General features: G+C 39.6%; 1 protein-coding gene across 1 annotated transcript in view; it reads right to left on the bottom strand.

The window, feature by feature from the left end:
• Nucleotides 1-445: 445 nt before the first annotated feature.
• LOC134680305 (metabotropic glycine receptor) overlaps nucleotides 446-23,016 on the bottom strand; it is a 185,437-nt gene continuing 162,866 nt past the window's right edge. Inside the window, exons 6-12 of the mRNA XM_063539414.1 lie at nucleotides 20,160-20,360; nucleotides 18,619-18,797; nucleotides 16,820-17,034; nucleotides 15,910-16,048; nucleotides 12,492-12,597; nucleotides 1,564-1,707; nucleotides 446-1,490 (exon numbers count right to left, since the gene is read on the bottom strand). Coding sequence (XP_063395484.1) covers nucleotides 870-1,490; nucleotides 1,564-1,707; nucleotides 12,492-12,597; nucleotides 15,910-16,048; nucleotides 16,820-17,034; nucleotides 18,619-18,797; nucleotides 20,160-20,360 — 1,605 coding nt within the window. The 3' untranslated portion in view covers nucleotides 446-869. The remainder of the gene's footprint in view (nucleotides 1,491-1,563; nucleotides 1,708-12,491; nucleotides 12,598-15,909; nucleotides 16,049-16,819; nucleotides 17,035-18,618; nucleotides 18,798-20,159; nucleotides 20,361-23,016) is intronic.

The following is a 23,016-nucleotide window of genomic DNA, read 5'->3' as shown; positions in this document are numbered from 1 at the left end:
GTAAATAAAACGATTAAATCTTTAAATTGGAACATCAGGAATGTGAAAATAAAAACAATACTTTTTAAAAGCATTTTGATGCGCAGTTGTATATTCTCATTCACTATCTCATTTAAAACCAAATTCTTAACAAACACTTAATTCTATTTATAGGAAAAAATTTAGACTTATGTATGACCTTTTATAACATTCTTGTTACCTTTTTATACCTTTCTTGATGTGACAAAGATTGAATAAAACATTAGCTTTATATAAATTGGAACGATGTTTTTTCAATACAACGCAATTATAAATTAAAAGTAACCATAATCAGGAATGCAATCTATTCCAAAATACCAAGTCAAAGACACTTAGCGGAATAGAAAAATTATAAGAAATTAATTTTAAATGCGCATTAGTAAACGACTCATTATATATTTTTTATATACAGTTTTATACTTAATGATTTAAAATGGAAAATATTTGTTTAATTGTGGAATAATAATAAGTTTATCTTGATATGCTTTCAAATTACTTAATATATCCAAAACGACTACATTACTGGAATTGGACCCCATTATGCAATCCGCTAAGAACAATTTATTATCAAGTTCTGTTAATTCGGAAACAAAAATAAAAAAGTCGGTAAATGGATTGGAAACCAATCTAGACTAAAACACTTTATATTTCTGAAAGGTTCCAACTAAATACATAGAAGGGTCCAAAGTTAGCAACACTCAATCACAGTTAAGACTAGCGTTTATAAAATACTTATCTATCTTTGGACAATCTATCTGGATTTAAATTATCTCAACGTAAGTACAGTCTTTGAAATTATTTCCACGACTTACCTCTTCTGATAGAAGAGACGTTTCTATAAATATGGAAGATTATACAGTGACTTCTTCAGTAAAACGACTTTTGTCATCAAGATTAATTACAATGGCATGTGTCCGCGCATGTCCTGATCTAACGCCTTTCAAAGTCTCTGTACTACTGGGACTTGATTTCAATTCACTCTTCTCACTTTTACTATTAAAACTATTCCTACTGGCTACTTCGGGCGGCCTTATGTCACTACAGTTCGCTTCGCCAGAAATTTTGAAAACACCGTTCTGCTTGTCGTCTTTCTGTTCTTCATTTAGTTCAGTTTTTCTCTTTGGAGAATCCGTGGCTATAGTAACGTCAGTGTGACTGGGTTCTGTTTGGCTGTCTTCAACAGCTTTTAAAGGACTAAAAGTCTTGTGTTTGTAGGCTGGAGGGGCTTCGAAGGGTAGATCTCTGCCACTGCTGCTGGATTCTTCGGCGGGTGTGACCGTACACATGAGGCGGTCAGCTACCGCGCTGAACACAGTATTTAGTTTGAGAGGTGCGGAGTGGTCCGATGTGGTCGGTTTTCTCTCATGTAGCGCTGAAGCATCTTGCATGGCTGTGATGCGTCTGGATATGGCTCCAGTGCCACACCGTTCCCGTAGCTTCTCAAGTTGATTGCAAATTTTTCTAAACTCCTCCTACGCAAAAATAATTTAGTATTAGAGTGAGCTTTCTCAACGTACAAAATCTATTTCAGCTACAAAAACTTACCTCGAGTTCCCTTTCAGTCATGTTGTCACAGAACCTGGTGCTGCGATTTGTAGTCATGGTGTAGGTAGACTCGGCAGCACGGGACCTGAACTTGCCGGTCTTCTCACGCTCATCTTTGCCATGCCCCTTATATACCATGTAAGCCTGTGAACAAAGTACAGGATCTTTAAAGTTATTTGTAATTTTTGTAATTGGTTTACGTACAGTAAAGATAGGAATAAATCGTGCGTAGTAGGCGATCAATAGTGACTAGTATGCCAGATATCGTACTTCGGACTCAACAACAGTAAAGTAGTTGAATGGGGATATAATCGTATTAACACAATGTAAGCGGGGTTAGAGTATACGATTAATTAGGTACGTATATTTTTTTATTATGAATGGGCTTACTCATGGCCACAGACTAGCCGAGGCGTAGACGTGGCCTGTGATGGATATTTAACACAAATAACTTAAATTCTGTAATAATATAAATAATAAGGTAGGTACGTTACAAAGAGACAGCATACAATTATGGGTTGTTACAAGTGCTACTACGGATAAAATGCGTGATACCTATTTCAAATTATAATTCGTTTTTTTTAGCATTAGAAAGAGCTTCGCAGAAGTAAGCTTGTGGTTCCAAATCCGGCACTTTTAGCGGTAATAATTTGAAGTAAATTATATGTATTGACCATGCTACATTAGATATTCAATAATTATTAACAATTAAAGAGCCTGATACAAACTGCACGCTTCCTTCTGTGGAGTTATTTCTAATGGTAAAAAAACGACTATAGTAGTAAGCATTTATAGCCTTATCTTCAAGCGGGTCATGTGATTTCGTCATATGTGACGTCCCACGGCTAAAGGTACCTTATGGCGGTTGGCGCTTACGCTATTATTAACGCCGCTCCAATATTATTGCGGCGCTCTGCGACGTAAGCGCCGGCCGCCATAAGGTACCTTTTGCCGTGGAACGTCACATATTAAAGCCATCGTTTTAATTTATGCCACGCATATTTTTTTTTGTATAAACTATTTGTTACGTTCTTTTAGTATTTTGAATTTAGATAATTATGCTTCGCAAATAAGTTATACTTACTTATTGCAAATAAAAAGCCACATTTAAACATTTACTGTACCTATTCTCTCTGTGTTAATTATGTACTTGTTTTGTGCAATAAAGTGTTTAATACTACTAAGTTACTAAAAGCTAATAATATTCAACGTTATTTTTCCCCGTTTTTATAGAGTACTGTTTCGAGCACATAGGAAATTAAGTTTTATGAAAAATATAACGATTTAAAAGCATTCAATATGAAAGCATAACCCGAGTACTTTGAAGAACATTCGATTCGATTCGTTAGATTAGGGTCCCCCCGTACACATGCAATTTTATGAAAATAATATTACGCATTGTATTTGATAACACAGACTGGGCAAATGTTATTCTAAACATCATCATTTTCATAGAAGTTTGAAGTTTACAATAACACTTCCACATTCTATGTTATCATAGAGTGCAGAGTTAGGTTAGCCTGACTCTACCTCTTAAACCACTGACTTGTGTACCTAGGTATTTCTTCTAGGTACACAATTAAGTAAATAAAAATCTTATTAGCTACTAGGAAAATGTCAGTTTCAGTGTAAACCAGATCATGATTATGATATACCTATTTCGAAACCGGTTACTAAATCGCAAAACACATTTCCCATTTCAATGCCTTTGTATCCTGACTTAAAGATAGTATTTTTCACATAGCTTAGTTATACAAAGCTTGGGTATAGTGACAGCTGTCATCTCAGTACAATGTGTGAGTTTTATGGTTATACTCGTAAATTATAATTTTACGTAGATGACAGCTGTCACAGAGTACTCAAGCTATCTATGTGAAGATTACATTAGGATTAAGGGGCCCACTGATTAATAGTCCGCCGGACGGTATCGACCTGTCAGTTAGAACAAAATTTTGACAGCTCCGAACAATTGACAGGCCGATACCGTCCGGCGGACTGTTAATCAGTTCATAATCCCTTTAGGAGGATCAATGTTGTATAGGTATAATATAATCTATAAAATCGCAGTGCTATCTCCATAAGAGTCAGAGGTACGAGACGACGTATCAAAGCTTTTGAATGCGAAGACGGAGCAGGAATCCTCTACTGAACATTAAACTGAAGAGTGAAGATCCCTCAAGAAATATTTATATAAGTATATAATATATATATATATATATATATATATATATATATATATATATATATATATTACGTGGAAATAAATCAACAGGTTGATACAAATAAAATCGCAGTTGAACCGCGCGCACTAATTCATTGTTCAGGTATGCCGGTTGTTTGCTTCATAGAGTGCACTCCACTTGACTGTTTGCTATTCGCTTTACAAACGAATCGGTGCACATAGACCGGTTTTTATTTTGTTGAAGTTTTTTTTTGCTTTCGTCAGTATTCGATAAAGTGTGGTGTACCTATACAGGGTAGTACATTTCTAGGAACTGAGCTGAAAGGATAGTGTTGTGTAAAGAACTAAAGATTCCCAAAATAAGAAAACTTTTATTTATTATGGAGAAACGCATAATTCAAGATTAAAGAAAATTGTAATATATTTCTTTATTTATTTTTCTTCTTAAGTTAGGTTAATTATAATATGGATATAAAAGTAAAATATAAAAACACTTACAAACAATAAAAAAAAAAATTATAAACACATTATAAATTTCTTATTATTAATCTATTAGTCCTTGTCCCTCGCTAGGAAAGGTTTCTATATTTATATATATTATTTTTTGAAATGTAGATCAACTCTAATTTTAGCTATTTAAATAACTGACCAATTTTCATTACTGTCTGATTTGTTCTTATTTATTATGTGTTCCGTACTCCACATCGGATATCTTCATTGAGAGAGTAACGCGATCGTTGACCAATGATGCCGCTAGCGTCTATGTAGTCGCCCCGCCCCACGCCGTGACGTAGTTCCGCTTCCACTTCCTGCGAACCGTTGCTCGCTCCCCGCTACTCGCCACCGCCATGACATTGTTTCGTCGACCGTCTTGACCGATGGTCCGCAAATATTTTTTGCGTATATTTTTGCAGCATGGTGCTTTAACATTTCCGATCCAAAGCTCGGTCGATTAAATAGTGAGATATGGCAGAGATCGCCACTATTAGTCTTTTGGCGGTCTCGCGATCGAAGTCATCGAACGGTGCTTTTCGATTCTACCCACTTTTTTCTTGCTAAATTAATTTTCACATTCCATGCTGCTAAAATCGTTACCGTTAACTCGCATTTTCGAGATCGAAGTAGGAAGTGCGTCAGTGGTTTTTGTTAACAAGTGGTAACAAGTCGCTCCGCATCGGAGAGGGAACGCGCGGTCATCGTGCCTGCGGCGGCGGCGGCGGCGCCCGGGCGGCGCGGAGGCGGACGGCCTGCGCGCGCCGCTGTCGGGTGCCGCGCTTCGCTGATAAGGAGGTTTGGATTGTCTCGAACCATCCGGTGAGCCAGTTTAAGATATTCTAATTTTATTGGCGTTCAGAAGTTACTTCGTCACTAAAGGAGGGTTCTCAGGCAGTAGCCTGGGAGTACCTCGTGTTGTTAGTTGCGGCGCGACCGGGGCGCCCCGTCCCCCGGCGCGGGGGCGCGGGCCGCGTCTTTCTTCTGCTGTCGTCCAAGGTGACTCCGAGACACCGCGACGCTGCGGGCCACGGTGGACGCCTCCAGTCCGCAGGACTCGGCGAGACGTCACACGCCCGCTCCTGTTACTGCAGTCGCGGTGCGGACGCCTCCAGTCCGCGGGACTCCGAGAAACGTCACACGCCCGCTCCTGTTGCTGCAGTCGCGGTGCGGACGCCTCCAGTCCGCGGGACCCCGAGAGACGTCACACGCCCGCTCCTGTTGCTGCAGTCGCGGTGCGGACGCCTCCAGTCCGCGGGACTCCGAGAGACGTCACACGCCCGCTCCTGTTGCTGCAGTCGCGGTGCGGACGCCTCCAGTCCGCGGGACCCCGAGAGACGTCACACGCCCGCTCCTGTTGCTGCAGTCGCGGTGCGGACGCCTCCAGTCCGCGGGACTCCGAGAGACGTCACACGCCCGCTCCTGTTGCTGCAGTCGCGGTGCGGACGCCTCCAGTCCACGGGACTCCGAGAGGCGTCACACGCCCGCTCCTGTTGCTGCAGTCGCGGTGCGGACGCCTCCAGTCCGCGGGACTCCGAGAGACGTCACACGCCCGCTCCTGTTGCTGCAGTCACGGTGCGGACGCCTCCAGTCCGCGAGACGCCCGCTCCTATTGCTGCAGTTGCGGTGCGGACGCTTCCAGTCCAGCGGGACTCCGAGAGATCCGCGTGGCTCTGCGAGACGTCACACGCCCGCTCCTGCAGCTGCGGGCGCATCGCGGGCGGATCGCGCCAAGGTGAAGGCGGACCGCTTCTGCGTCCCGACTGCTCGAGCGGAAGGAAGGTAAGTTACGTGTAAGCAGTGGAAATGCTACGAGTACAGCGACGATCGCCGCGTTGGTTGCCGCCCGTCATGACGTCGCTGGTGACCTACGCGCCGGTGGTGGCCACCACGATGGCACCGCCGAGGGCAACAGCGTCGCCGTGATGATGCGTGCAGCTACGAGCCTAGCCATCGGCGCCTCCCGTGCCGGTAACGTCCGTCACGCGCACCGGCGCCTGTCGAGCTGGCCGCCACGACGGCGCCTCTCGCACCTGAGCCTGGCGACGGTGGCCGCCATGATGGCGCCGCCCGCTCGATGACGCCGCCTGCCCCCCGAGCTGGCCGCCACGATGGCGCCTCTCGCATTACGCATCGACGCGGCGGCGGCGGCTGCCACAATGGCACTGCCCGCCACGATGATGCCGCCCGCCACGATGGCACCACCACCTGCGCACTGGCGCCTCTCGAGCTGGCCGCCACGATGGCGCCTCTCGCCTCACAGCAGTGCCTCCCAGACCAGCCAGCCAGACGGCGACCGCCTCATGCACCGGTGCCTCCCGAGCTGGCCGCCACGATGGCGCCTCTCGCCGCACGCACCGGCGCCTCCCGAGCCGGTGGCGGCGGCCGCCACGATAGAGCCGCCCGCCTCACGCGACAACGCTTCTAGAGCGGGCCGCCACTATGGGTCCTCGCCTCACGCACCAGCGCTTCCCGAACCAGTGGCGGCCGCCATGAGCCGCCCGGCCTCAGGTACCGGTGCCCCCCCCCCCCCCCGAGCCGGCCGCCACGATGGCGCCCCTAGCTTCACGCACCGGCGCCTCCCGAGCGGCGGCGGTTGCCACAATCACGCCGATGTTGTCCACCGATGCTGCAACTACGACGATGTCGTCCCTTGCTCGCTGGGCGCCACAGTATCAGTTTTGTCCTGTCCACATGATTCCATTGAGGTACGCAGGCGCCTATAGCTATGGTGCAGGTATAGGTATGGTATGGTACAGCACGAACAGACCGCTAAGCTCTTGGTTTCGGTTAAAGAATCCTCCGGCGACGGCAGACAAGGTCGTAAAGAGCCCCGTCCTAGCGCGGCTCGACTGCCCGGAGTTGAAAGCGGTAAGATATGTCGATACTCAGAGGAAAATACGTCGTGTTCCCGGGTTTCATAAAGGTGCTGATCGACTTCGCTGTGTCGCTTCGAAATTCCTACGACTTCTCGAGGCCATGGAGTGGTCCAACCGGAGAACAGCTAGCGACAAGGCCCTGTGCGACCGCTCGAAACCGAGGTGAAAGGCATCGAAAAGGTCTGCAGACTTCACATAATTATCTCTGCTTGCTCGCGCTCTCCAGCTTAAGTTCCGTCTTACAAAGACGAACTCGTGCGAAAAGCCATAATAAACAAAATGGGACAAATAAACCCGCTGCGCCTGAACAAGCTTGAGTTTCCGGTGCTAAGAGAAAGGGGCCAGGAGGACTCCAGCAGTTTCCATCTGTCTGTATTCGACTTTATCGAAACAGTTTTGTTACGCAAAGCGCCAAAATCGATTTTAGACTTGATTTCATCAGTTCGATTTCCTTAAAAGCATGCTACTAACTCGATGCCCTATACTAACTCGATATAGGGTGTCTCTTCGGATAAAGCGAATTAGACCATCACGCTCCTAGACATCACGTGGGACACGCGGCACAACACACCGATTGAAAGTTTTCTTTTTCGCGACATACAGGCCTGCCTTGCTGCAGAGTTTCTCGCAGAAATGAGACTCAATGCCTTCTGTTCAGTCTCAAATTCGCAAACTTTAGTTCATGGAGGAAGGTGAAGCCTTCGCAGTCCCCAGCAACACGGAGCTGCCGAAAGCCTCGCACCACTTTCTTCCTCATCTTATGCAAGCAGTCCGTTACAATCTCCAATATTGGTAGACAATGTACGAGGTAAGGCCCTCTCAGCGAAGAGTAACCGTTAACGGGCCGCATCTGCAGCGCTGACGACAGAAGTGTAAACATACAACCGCACCGGTACAGTATACATAAAACGACGGCGACACTACATCCCTTCCGTTACTACGGTTGTCGCAAAAACTGCTGATGCCAGCAGATCGTCTACAGGTCGCGCTGGTTGCTTGCTACTTGCCAGGTCGGTACAACCCCCGAGGGCGACGGTTTATCAAGAAGTCACTGCGCGCCCGAGTGGCAGCTGCGCCCAGCAGCCGCCGAGACTGTCTTCGCCTGACAGGCGCCTTGTCGGCCGGCCTCCGCTTTCGAGAGCCCTCGCACTGTGCCACGGTATTTCTTAACAGACTCATTGAACTGCTACCACGACCTTTGACAACTGCCTGTGAGACTTGGCATGGATGCCTCCACCTCCCAGCCTAGTCTGTGTACTGCGACGGCGTGATAAGGAGTCTTAAAGTAGCTGTGGTAAGCTTACAATTTACTGGCGGTCCTAGTGAACACAACGTCAGACCGCCCTCCCTTACGAGTCAACGACCTTAAGAATGAGGCGTAGCTCCTGTCAGATAGGACGCTCCAACACCGAGCTGGCGGGATCAGGAGTGACGTCCGCTACTGGCGTGACTGGCGCATGCATGCCAAGGTCTAACGCTACGTAGCGAACGAAACGCAACTGTCACTGTCTCACTAATATGGAAGAACCGGATATTCCCGATTCCGGTACTGTGTTTGTATAGAAAACAGTAACGGGAGCCCCTAGATCGTCCCCTTGTCTAGGCTGCATGTACGGCCACAATGTAGAAACGGTCTTTATGGTGCATCAAAAATAAGATCAACTGCCAGGTACCTCTATCCAGTGAAGTAGCGAGCTATCTCAGACGTCTATTTCTATTATCCATGTTAGCTTTCAGAACGATATTCGTTCATAAGCCTCTCACAAGTGCTGTGTATGAACCACTATCGGACACTATGCCTTCTTCCAACGCCATTAATAGCGAGACCAGCGCCTCCCAAAGCACCAGCTTGGGACGCGAGACATCTACTTGCCCTAATTTAAATAGCCCTACAACGTTAGGTACGTTAGAAGAAGTACGATAGAATAGCTGCCGCACTTTTGCTGTTAGCATCAGGCCGCAGGGTCAATGACCTTACTCTACTACACTGTAGCCCGGGCAATTACATAGATAACTTTAACGCTATTATTTTGTGTCCGAAATTCGGCTCTAAACCAGATAACTTGTCTTACCGACTGAACTCTTAGAAGCTCCGGAATAAAGTATAGACCCAGTATAAGTAGGTAGTCTGGGTACGTCACCTTGCGAGAATTACACAAAATGTTAGGGGACACTTCGCTTATTTCTTTCAGCCACAGTCTCATCCAAGCCGGCCTCGCCTACGATTGCTTTCGATCCACGATGTACTTAATAACTAAATTGGCTGGAAGCTATTCACTTAGCGATATTTTCGCTTATGTTAATTGGGAACATGACTCGCCGAGATTCTGCGGATCGGATGCGATTTCGAATGAGAATCCTCTTAAACCAGTTTAACGTCAGATTCGAACCTGAGATTACAGTTTCAATTCTCAATTTCCTGTAATTCACATTATAACGAGTCACTGTGATTTCATGGGTTGCAATATGGTGTATACATATTTATTCTTTCTCTGAGTTCTATGACAGTAGGTGTAGCCCTATCGCTTGCGCGCCCGCTAACTCGCCACCAGGAGATAATAAACAGGTCTCAATGAAGATATCCGATGTGGAGTACGGAACACATAATATACAAATTTTACCTTCCAATAAAATTATTATTATGTTTCCTATCCACATCGGATATCTGAGTAATGCCTTCCTGGCAGGCTACTAGGCTACTTTTATGCCGACGGTACTTCTCCTCAACAATGACATGGCGGTGGCGAGTAGCGGGGAGCGAGCAACGGTTCGCAGGAAGTGGAAGCGGAACTACGTCACGGCGTGGGGCGGAGCGACTACATAGACGCTAGCGGCATCATTGGTCAACGATCGCGTTACTCTCTCAATGAAGATATCCGATGTGGATAGGAAACATAATAATAATTTTATTGGAAGGTAAAATTTGTATATTATTTTCAATTCATGTGTATTGCCTAACCGTCTATTGATTAGCTAAAAGCGACAAGAGAACAAGCATTCATTACGAAATCGAGCCGCAAAATGTACCATTCGATCAGTTCCCTCCAATTTTGTGTTTAACCGAATTACGGGTTTAGCTAACCAATTTAGAATATCACCGGTTCAGTTAATGGTATATTTAGGGCGTATATGTTGAGCTAAACAACGTATCATGTCGATACAAATATTTTTGTGAGCAAAGACATAACACATTTATTCACACTGCAGAAAAAGTAAATAAAACTTTGAAACCTGCAAACAACAGTTTCTAAACTTAAAATTTTAACTTTACCCTGTCTGTTTTCTAGAAGTTAATTATATTTGTGCCTAAGAACCCGATTTTTCATAAATAAAAGCAAAATCTTACCACATGTATTGTATGCGACGCAGAAAACCGCCTAGGGGTTGGTCCGTAATATGCGATAAAGATAAAATTGTCAGCAAACTTACAAATTAGTTTTAAAACCCTCTAATGATAACTATATACATTTATAATTAAGTCCCAAAAGAACAAAAACTGAAGTGAAAATAGAGTACCTACTTATACTTACGCAAAATTCGTTAATAAGCTGGAAATCTACCTTTAATTTGGTTTTCTATTTAAATCAAATCACATCTCGAAAGGCACTAAATGGATCATCAAAAAAATTTAGAACTGTAGTTCGTTAACTCAATCGTAAAAAATGAAATGAACCTCTGTTCACATCTGAACTAGTGGAAGAGCTGACTACGCCATTGAACTGTGAAAAAGAGCCAATTTAGTTCTTAAAACAGTTAGACGTCTAGCCGTTCTGCTGATTGCACATTTTGCAGATTGCTTCTGATAGCTTCTGTTATAAATGACATATTAGGACTGAGAGGACGAATTGCATTTAGCTGCAACTTAAACGAGAATAGTACGTCGCCTTTGCAATGTTTTTCTAGAAATCAAAAAAAATACACGACATAAAAAGGCCAGATAATAACCTTAAAAAATAAATACAAATCAGAATCGGCCGCAATATTGCGAATCTACTCAAATACATATGTGGAAAATATATCTTTTAGTAAATTATTCGTTCTTGAATATTACAAAAAAGCCTAGACATTATAATAAGGTTTATTGTTAAAGTAATATCACTTGATGGCTAATGCCGTCTGACTCCGATACTGTTGTAACTATATTTCTGGATCAACACAAGGTCGTCGCGAAATTTGAATGTCTCGTGAATATAATAATAATTAATCAAGCTGTTACGCGACAGTTAGGTACTTAGATAATATAAAATTTAATATTGAACATAAAATACGAGAATGTTATACAGTGGAACCTCGATAGCACGAACTTCAAGAGAAACGCCCTTACCCAAACCCGTAAAATATGACTGTATGAGACTTTATTGATTTCTTCGAGTTACAGAGGTTTGTTAGTACATAAATAATTTCAATATATAGAAATGATACAACAATATTAATAGGTACACCAATGTTTTAAAAACAAGAAATTCATTTATTTCAGGTCTTAAAAACCCATATTATATTTACAAAACAAAATAAAATTATGTAAAATATTGATTAAAAAAAATACATTTATGTTTAATTTTTCATAGTTATGGAGGTAAACATTGCACTGGATAGCCGTGACGGGAATAGTTGGTTATTTCGTCTTAATTAAGTTAAATATTTCGAGTTACGGACGTTTTGGGCTTTGAAGGGAAAGGAATAGCATTTTATTTCGTGTTAACGAGGATTTCGCCTTATCGAGGTTCAAGTTAGGGAGGTTTCACTGTAACAATGAATAATGTAACTGTTACGCGTGACTGTGTTATATAATATAAGTAACATAATAATATATTTTTGGATATAAAATTATTGTAATTTTCCACCCAGCTATTGCGAGAATGCAATATAGGTAACAACTCATTCTGGTGTATGTAATCAAAATCATATAAATCGTCAGCACTTTTTGTACCGAGACTGACTAAAATAGCAAGAAACGTTAGTACGTTTCCGTGAAAAGACGATGGAAAATAATTATGCACTACATCAGCCTGTAACAGGTTTCATAGATAGTTCGTGTAAGCTTTAATTTGTGACATTTCATGTTATTTCTACACAGAATTACGAGCTCTTTTAATCCTAATAGGAGAAAAAAGATGTCCCAAGGTTTTTATTTCCATTCCGTTACCATTTTTCATAGACTTTGTATGGCGGTCACGGAATGGAAAGATCGAAAATTGTATGGAAATTTAGGGACACTTTTTTTCTTCTATAATGATCAAAAGAGCTCATGATGAAATAATATAAAAGATCCCAAATTAAAAAAAAAGTGTAGGGGACAATTTTAATTAAAATGGCCCAAGCGCGGGAGTTACACGGGTGCTGCAACAGTTATAATCCCCTCTTACCGTGCCTACCTTGCTCCCGAAGATGAAGCAGAGCAGCAGTGTGACGGTCAGCTGCGTGTGGCAGAAGAATATGATGTACAGGAGATCGGGGTTGGCTGGCGACTGGAGGAACAGCCTGTGGAACAGTTCTTTTGTCAATTTCATTTTCAAAACATACCCGTAATGTGTATATTTAGGTATATATTTAGTTAAAAGTGAACTAAATCTTGAGTCGGACCAAGAAAAGTCTGCAGCAGATTTGCAGTGCAAATGTTATATAGGTCACAAATTCATAGAAGTTTGACGTTTAAAATAACTTGTCCTATATGTACAAACGCAAAAGTTAAAATCTGAAAATCTGTGTGTGCATGTATTAATTCTTTAAGTTGTAAGTTTTTTTACTTTTCATTTGTTTGTCCACAATAATTGAATGTGATTTTTTGCCAAAGGTATTTTTTTTAATTTAATTCAAATTAAATCTTTACCTTTTAATAGAAGATAATATTTTTTTTTATTTAATTACCGTCGTGTGAAAGTAACAAAACTATATCAATAGCTGTCAATACCATCCGTATTATTAAAAATAAATAAATATTAAATACCCTAATATCTTGGCTAATCTCTAATAACATCACGATTTGAGCTGACGAAAGGAACATTCTCCCCGTTGCGTACCTCGCCTTCAAAGCGAATCAAACTCAAAGGAAAACCAAGTAAATATTTAACGTGCCTACGTCGATAATATTAAAAGGCATGTTTTTGTGAAACTCCCAACTCATTTTATGAGATTCTATGAAGTTATTATTTCCTGGAATAAACTTCAGGACTATTTATTTAAGGTTAGGTAGGGATAATTTTTTTGACTATTTATAAACTTAGCGGTGTTTGCTTTATGAAAATTAGGAACTTCTATTTTATTCTAGATTCAGAGGAACATGACAGTGTTTTTCTTCTGGTTGGTTAGGTCACGAGACTCCTAAAAGAAGTTGTGGGTGTCTAGGCCACGCATTTAGCCTTGCGTAACTTTAACTAAATAAGAGAAAAGATCAGATTTTCTCTGATTTAGCTAAAGAGGAAATCTGAAGTTTTAGCTTTCTCCACAACGAAGTTTTACTGAGATAGATAATGATTTAATTGTTTTTTATATTGCTGGACATTTTCTCTTATTTTGTAAGCGGGGCTGTGCTAAGAAAAAGGCATTAAACTATAGTGCGACACAAAATAGTAGAAGTTAAATAAAACGGAACCAAAAAAACATACTAAATTATTGCCATGTTTACGCATTTTACGTAAAAAATATGACAGTTACTTAGGAGGTGGCGCCCTCAATAACTTTCTACAATTTCTTGTCGGACTATAGATATTTCAATAGGTACCTACTTCATAATATCTCAGTTAAAGCTTTTAACAAATACTAAATTTTAATTACCCCAATAAAATTAAGAAAACTTAGCCCTTAGTGGTCTGAGCCCTTCAATGAACCCCGGCGAGGTTAAGTGGCCGGGAGACCAATTTAATTTCCTAAATAGGATCCCTTAGGACCAACGAGATTGGTAAATAATTTCATCCTCCTGATATCGAGTTTAAATTGTAATTTTGCTTTTTATTACGGGATTGCCAGTGATGAAAATTATTTTGGTTATTTTTTTGGGTACATTGACGCCTATTTCTGCTTGATCCGTCTAACATTTTATAATATAGAAATATTAATACAAGTTACTGTTTCAGAAGTATGAAATTTGAAAAAAAAATTAACCAATTTATGGTTTTTCAAAACCGTTTTTCTCCTCTTTTAATCTTAAAAAGTAACTTGAATCAGGTTATAAAAACAGTGTCAACTTTTTACCTCACATTACGAATAGTTTTGAGGCTTCAGTGAAACACACAACAAACGCAAAAATGCGGTAAATTATGCAGTAATATTATTACCCACATATGCTTAAATTGTACAAATTGTACTAAATTTGTATGTGTTCTGACATACAAATTTAGATGACTTACATAGTCAGCTAGAATCATAAGGGCTCATTTAGACGGCGCAGCGCAAGAACTCGCATGTGAGTCTCATTACATTACGGCATTTGATCGGTCGGCTAAATTGGATGTAACCTCAATAATGCGCAAACTCGTATGCGAGTTCGGGCGAAGTCTGAATGAGTCCTTAAATTCATAACCTTCATGTAGTAGCGTAGGTTGATACTTAAATTTAATTGGACAGTTTTAATCAAACTTCTTGGCTAATGGAAAGTATAACATTGTATAACAAAGTTAATACCGGGTGTGGCCTGTAACACGAGCAAATAATTAAAACATAGATTGTACTCCCCAAACGGTGACGCTTTTGTTCAACAACTTTTAAAAATTACGAAGTATTTAGACTCCCTAATTTTCATACAAAATAAATATTATCTTCAATGGACGCCATCGCCACGACATATCATTGTGATTGACGGTTGCTTGTCACGCCTTAAACATAACAAAATTCGCAATACATTGCGTCTTAGAATAAACTTTAAAATGTATTAAAAATCAAACCACAAGTTATATTTAAAAGTCGCTGAACAAATGTTGGTCAGTATGAGGAGTACAGCCTACAGTTTAATTTTTTGCTCATATTACAGGCCACACCCGGTATAAATAATATCTATTTCACACACATAGTAGAAGAGATTTTCACAAGTTTATTTACCAAGACATTTAACAAGTTTCGAGTAAACAAAATCGTATAAGTATGATTCCTTTAATAATGAAAGTCTGTTCCAGACTATCCAATTACAAGTACTCTTAATTAAAACTTTGAAATACTTTATCCTCGTACATTTTATTTTTATTTTATCTTTGTAATACTGCGATGTCCTTGTTGTTATCAAAGACCTTTCATCTTCTGGGCGTGACTTCCTTGTTATATAATAAAAATTGTATTTACGAGCAAAGGAAAACACGGTGACAATTTTTGCAATCTACTCGTTCGTTTCTTTTTTCTTTCTTATACTAATATATACCTACTTTAAGTGAAATGGTGGCCATTATGATACAAAGATTTTTTTAGTGAATTTTGGACTATAGTTCGTTTTTTTAGCATTAGAAAAAACTTGCAAGAAGGTAAGCGATCTTGACATGTCTTTTAATTGAAAAACGCTTTTTAAAAATCAAAAACTATTACTTATGAAAGCAGAAGAATATAAATGATCGTATTAGATTCATAATTGTTACATATTTGACGTAACTTATTTTTAAAATGTGTTTTTCAATTAAAAGACACATCAAGATTGTTTACCTTATTTCTAATGCTAAAACAAACGGACTATAGTGGTAGTACCGCAGGAGCGGCGCGCGGCAACTACTATAACTGCTAAACACCAAAATTGGTGCGCACCGCATATACTTGTAGCGACGCGACGAAATCGCGGTGTGAGCTACGCCTGCCGCCGATTAGAAACATACTTACATAGATATATTTAAGAAGACAGAGAGCAGGAACTCGTTGTAGATGGCCATGGAGATGAACCGGCTTTCGTTGAATTCCGAAGGTGCTTTCCTGACCATGATGCACAATCTGATACCCCACATAAGGAATATCACCTCCACTGTGGACAAAAATATGTAATTAATATCCTTATTATATACTCGTAGTACTACCTCCTCAATGGTTTTCCGAAAGCCATAAGTTGTGATAAAAATTATAATAAAAAAATGTTCTTATTCGTCAACTTACCTGATACTCTAGTATGTAGAAACAAACGCAAAAATGCGGTAAAATAGGCAGTAATATTACCTACAGGTGCTTAAATTGTACAAATTGTACAGTTGTTCTTTACTCGCACCTAGGCAAGCGAGATATGTGCACGTGCTAACGAGCACACATTTACCTATATATTCAACGAGTGGAATAAGGATGAATGGTATAGGAAAATAGCTATATAAAATAATTGGTAAATAAATAGGTGATTGTCAAATAGTTTGCAGACGAATTTGATGGCACTGAATTAGATACATTACTTTGTAAGTCTCTTGGCAACAATATTGCAAAGGTAGGGTAGGTGAAAATTCAATTTAGAAGCCGCCAATAAAACACGTCGTTTTCGTTATTTTATGATCTAAGCTTAGTTTGGTGTGGCTTTAAAGCTGTAACCTTAAAATTTTCAATCGCTTCAGGTCATAAAAATATGTGCGCCAAGACTGCCAAGCAAGTAGCGAGACATTAAATCGACAATGTACGGTTGTAGAAATTCACCAAGGTACGTCGTAAAACTATAAGTAACAGACAGCAGGTGTAAGTGTCATAATAAACTCTTTTTTTTTTACTACCAGCTTTATACCAGATAATATGTTAACACTAATGTGGATTTATAACTCACACGTTGTAAAAGAGTGGTCCCACCAATCCGTGTTACACAAATATGCCTTCAAATCTTCCTTAGTCCTCCCTACTATGACGGCAGGAGGCGCCACCAGCGTACGAATGGCGAGTAAGACGCACGCTACCCCTACTATGATGCCGATGCGCCGCAATAGATACATGTCGGATATTTTGACGGCCTTTGCTGACCTTACTTGGAAAATGACGGATATTCTGCGAACAAAATAGTTTTAGTTAATATTTTAAGGAGGAAATAATGTTAAGATGGGGCGGAAAGCCAGGAAATTAGAACGCATTTAAAGATGGGGCGCACCGCGCGGGACTAGCGACGGAGGACACGGCCGTCGCGCGGGTTTTTACCTTTTATCATAATTAAATTAAAATTTTGAGTCTGCCCTTGCAAATATAGTCTACTTTCCTTGTGTATTTTTCATGGCATTTGTCTTTGGTTTATACATGTAAGAATTCAATGTAAAAACTACGATTTTACGTTAGTCCCGTCCTCCCCCCTTAGTGAACGATAACTAAACACTAAAGAACCAAAACAAACACTAACAAGCTAACAACAACTGATAAACGTCATCTTAACCTACTCGTAATACAACTTAAACAATTTGACCCTTTTGTAAATTGAAAATCAATAACACAAACCTATTATTTCGAATCATCGGTGCCATTTTAAGAGGGGTATATCGAAAGAGCATTAGATGCTTTAATAAAACTTTGCTAGAAAAAAATACTACACAAAATAACGTTGATTAAGCAGCTGTGACAGCAATTTTTTTTTTACATTTGGATAGAAAAATTGAGAAACGAATTAACTTGAATCCAAAACAGTTTTTAAGAAGCTAATCTCATTTCAAACTTACTCGATCAATGTCATTTTTAGTTGACATATTTTGGAATCTCTTGGGTTTATTTATTACTTAAAAAACTAACATAATCTAATTTTTAAAATCACGTTTGAAATATTCTCTTATCTTTACCTACTTAATCTTCAGCGTATTTACATTAAATAATACATTCTTTATTTTTCAATACCCAAGGCTCCTTACCTCTGTCGAAATGAATCCATGAACTATTTTTGGTATGTCAAAGCCTACGTTCCCCAAGGATGCCCTTTGGTTGCCCTTTGGATACCCTTTAGATACCCAACGAAAAACCGTAAGAGATTGAAAGTATTATTAGTTTTCAAGGGGAATTCTGTTATCGCAACACTCTCTGGAGATGCACTGGGGAAATTGATTTTTCATTTGAATATTGTAAATATATCTAAATAGTAATTACATGATAATATCCAGAAATTAGAAGCTTTTGAGGATTTGACACATTATTCTTGTAGAGCTAGATAAGATGCATATCGAATATTTATTTAGCTCAAACATAATAATATATTAAATATGACTAAATAACTTAAAGTAGATGGGAAAAGGCCTGAATATGGACGCAGTCCAATACGTTGGTCTGACCAGACCGCGTAGCCAAATGCCAATCGCTTACGCTCCGTAGCGATCGAAACGCAACTGTCACTATCGCACTAATTTAAAAGAGTGATAGAGAGACATAAAGCTATTCGTTATTGAAGCGATAGCGATTGTAACCTTGACTAGGCCGGCAGATCTCACTGGCCTTTTGGCTCTTATGTCTAGGCTCCTCTTCACGTTGGGCCAACGCCAACGCCAACGAGGGACGCAGCCATGCGGTAGAATGAAATAGCAATATCACTTGCTCCCTCTAACGCATAAATGCGTCCCTTGTTGGCGTTGGCGTTGGCCCAACGTGAAGAGGAGCCATTACCTCCACGTTTTCAACATAAGAGCTCCATATGTAAGACAGAAGCCAACTTCTCTGAGCCACACCCTCGCCGTACACGTGAATACAGTCGGCCGTCCGTACATGACCAGGGTTGTGCAGTAGATGAGGAAAGCTCCCAAAACTATGACTCTGAGTAGAGCTGGACTTGCAGCGCGGACAACCTGGACAAAATATTGTGTGATAAAACGAAGAATAATATTATACACGGTGCAGCATGAGGAAACCGAAATTTTAACAGCGTATCCTGATCATATTTAGAGACAAAAATGTTCTATTTTTTTTTATTCGCCTAGTTTCAGAGTTACGAGTAGTTAGGTAGTTTGAAAAAAGAACAACTTTTTATTGTTACATAGTTCAAAACGCATTTTGATGGCAATGTTGCTGCTATGGGACGTATTCTAAATATCCTTATTGATATGTAGATATCAAAAAGTGACAAGTAACACTTTGCAAAAACTAAGTTTTACGGAAAAAAGTAAACATGAAAAAAGTAAAGTTAAGTGACAAGTATACCAATAACATTTACTTTTTATGTTCAAATTAATTTATTTAAATGTACATTAAAAAAATGTCAAAACTACAAAACTTTTTTTTGGTGAAATTGACCTAAACTCATATTACATTTCTTCCTTCTTTTGACCTCAGAAATGCGTGGTTAAAATATCTCTCATTCCTCGTCAGCACCATGTATAATAAATAAATAACACAAAAACAGGTTAAGCGAGCGACGGACTTCAGACCACAAAAGTTATGTGATGTCACGAAATTCTTATGGCACGAGTCCAAATTGCACATGGTCGGTTTTTTTATTGATTGTCGTTGGAGCATTTAGATGTATATGGAATGTTTATAAAGTTTACAGAAAAAATACGATGAAGAAATATACGAGTTAGATCATAAATTTGACGTTTCATATGATATGTTAATACCTACTGTAAAGCAATAAGTTAATTAATAGGTTCTGCTGGTAGTCCTTTGGGATCATAAAAAGTTTATATTTTATTAAAGTTTACATTTGAGCTAAATACGTACGCGACGGTTTGTGAAGTATCAATATTCAGAATACCTACAATGAACGGTCACAGAATAAATAATAGTAACTAAGTACAGAAGCCTCACTCTCTAACAAAACGCGTCTGTTACGATCAGCACAGATATGGCCGCTAGGTGGCGACAGCGCCACGCGCGGCTTATGGCAAACCCCAAAATTGGGGCCGAACGGATGTACTTTTAGCTACCTGTAGCAAAGCGACGAAATCGTGGAGTGAGACACGCCTGGAACGGCACACAGAAGATAGTAATGGTAACATTCCATTGCTGACCGCAGCTGCACTACTGGTACTGAACGCGTCGGTGCGGTGTTATTGTCAATTTTCATAGTAAAATGAACAGTAATGCAGCTGTCGTTGGAAATGGACTGTCACCTTAAATCTGACTCTACGAGCCGACACGTTTTGGCCTCCGGCAGGCGTTTAAAGCATATTCAATTTATCTAATTCAAATTACATACATAACGTTCTTACCCTGACATGTCCATATTTGATGGTAAAGTACACAATGAACGGCAGACAGGAGATGAAAAAGCAGGCCAGGGCCAAGATGGTAGTCCGTGCCACCCAGTTAAGGGCGGCTACGCACGGCGAGCCGTCGACACATGCCTCGCAGCCCTCGGCACACGGGAGGCATTCGAAAGCATGCTCGGTAGAGTAGAGGCTTCGCTGGTTCTGTAAATAAAGGTGGGTTGTAGTGTGTTTAAGTACCTAACATTTATTACCTGAACTAGCTGTTGCCCGCGACTTCGTCCGCGTGGAATCTTATCTTCAACATTTTACATCTTTAGTAAGTAGGTACATATAATTTTCATATCCAAGCAATGTTAAAATTAAGTACTTTTCTTTTTTAGCAAGTTGTATGAAGTTTTAAGTCAATTGGATTTTGATGCTGGTTGCTGAAATTGCTTTTCTTGTATCCTCATAATAGGTACATATGCCCTTATACAAAGATTCAAGTTCCGCATTCCGCACTCACAAAATATCTGATCTCCATACAAACTTTCAACCCCTTTCTCTCCACCTTGGGGGATGATTTTCAAAAATGCTTGAATTAGTTTTCATGTTTTTTAATTTATTACCTTTTCTTCCAAAAAGTTAAAGTTCCTAGCTTAAAATTAAATTTACACCCCAAGACGAATTTTCATCCCCTTTTTAGCCCCCTTAGGGATTGAATTTCCAAAAACATTGCAATTACTTTTTTTTGTAATCGGCTATTATGTCTTTCTAAGAAGTTTCAAAGCATTTGTAATGGATTCAAACTTTGAACCCCATTTTAACCCTGTTAGGGGATGAATTTTACAAATCACTGAAATCACTTTTATTGTCTTCTAATAATATCCTCAGATACAAAGATTCAAATCCCGCGCTCGAAAAAATGCATGATATCCATACAAACTTTCAACCCCGTTTTCACCACCATAGGGATGAATTTTCAAAAACGCTGAAATTGGTTTTCTTGTATTTTAATATAATACCTTTTTACAAAGTTTCAAGTTCCTAGCTTCAAATAAAATTTGCACCTGAAGACGAACTTTCATCCCCTTTTTAACCCCCTTAGGGGTTGAATTTCCAAGAACGTTGCAATTACTTTTTTTTTTGTAATCGGCTATTATGCCTTTCTAAGAATTTTCAAAGCATTTGTAATGGATTTAAACTTTGAAACCCATTTTAACCCTGTTAGGGGATGAATTTTACAAAACGCTGAAATGACTTTTCCTATCTTCTAATAATATTCCTAAATACAAAGATTCAAGTCCCACACTCGAAAAAATGTTTGATGTCCATACAAACTTTCAACCCCTTTTTCACCACCTTAGGGGTTGAATTTTCAAAAACGCTGAAATTAGTTTTCTTGTATTTTAATAATATATCTTTTAACGAAGTTTTAAATTCGTAGCTCAAAAGAAAACTTTAACCCCATACAAAATTTCATCCCCTTTTAAACCCTGTTAGGGGATGAATTTTACAAAACGCTGAAATTACTTTTATTGTCTTCTAATAATATCCCCAAATACAAAGATTCAAGTCCCGCGCTTTAAAAATTTTTGATATCCATACAAACTTTCAACCCCTTTTTCACCACCTTGGGGGATGAATTTTCTAAAACGCTGAAATTAGTTTTCTTGTATTTGAATTTGATACTTTTTTACAAAGTTTCAAGTTCCTAGCTTAAAATAAAATTTGCACCCGAAGACGAACTTCCATCCCCTTTTTAACCCCCTTAGGGGTTGAATTTCCAAAAACGTTGCAATTATTTTTTTTTGTAATCGGCTATTATGTCTTTCTACGAAGTTTCAAAGCATTTGTAATGGATTAAAATTTTCAACCCCTTTTTAACCCTGTTAGGGGATGAATTTTACAAAACGCTGAAATTACTTTTCCTGTCTTCTAATAATATCCCTAAATACAAAGATTCAAGTCCACCACTTGAATTTTTTTTTGATATCCATACAAAATTTCAACCCCTTTTTCACCATCTTAGGGGATGAATTTTCGAAAACGCTGAAATTAGTTTTCTTGTATTTTAATAATATATCTTTTTACGAAGTTTCAAATTCCTAGCTTAAAAGAAAACTTTAACCCCATACAAACTTTCATCCCCTTTTTAACCCCCTTAGGGGTTGAATTTCTCAAAATCCCTTCTTATCTCTTGTACACTTTATAAATGCAATCTGGTGTGCAAATTTCAACTTTCTGGCTTTTGTAGTTTCGACTCTGCGTTGATGAATCAGTCAGTCAGTCAGTCAGTCAGGACACTTGCATTTATATATATAGATAGATTGATAGGGCAGTGAAAAGGACTCTGAATTCAGGTAAGTAAATAATATCAGACATTCTCTCTGAGAGAAAAATCATTAGTAAACTAAACTAGGAATAGAAAAAAACAGTTCTGTACTGGGGGAAAAAATTAAGTTTAGTAATAATTATAGACGTTTCACTATTTCTGTAAAGTTTATTTATTTCTACAAACAGTTCAGTAATCCTAAATCTAATTTCAACAAACAGATAATAGAAATTGCAAGAACTAATAGAAATTGCAAAAGTCAATTTGTTCCTATTAGTTAATTCTCCTTGTCCCCGGATTAAGTTTATTTTTGTAATTCTAAGTGTGTTTTTGTTATCCTTTTCTCTCAGTGTATAGGCACTTTGGGAAGTTTGGTCTCGAAGTAGGAAAGAGTTTGAAATCTCGAGAGAATACGAATTGTTTCTTTGTTAGGAGACTTTTCAAATGCAGGAATATTGTCCGACGTATATTTTTATGACACTATCAGCAATATTTTTTATCTCTGTGTCATAAACCGGCTGGGAAATCGAAAAATAGTTAGCA

The sequence above is a fragment of the Cydia fagiglandana genome, chromosome 3 (assembly GCF_963556715.1).
Source record: "Cydia fagiglandana chromosome 3, ilCydFagi1.1, whole genome shotgun sequence".
Classification (NCBI taxonomy): domain Eukaryota; kingdom Metazoa; phylum Arthropoda; class Insecta; order Lepidoptera; family Tortricidae; genus Cydia; species Cydia fagiglandana.
Note: the sequence above shows the minus strand (reverse complement) of the source record. Positions and strands in the feature narration are given on the sequence as shown.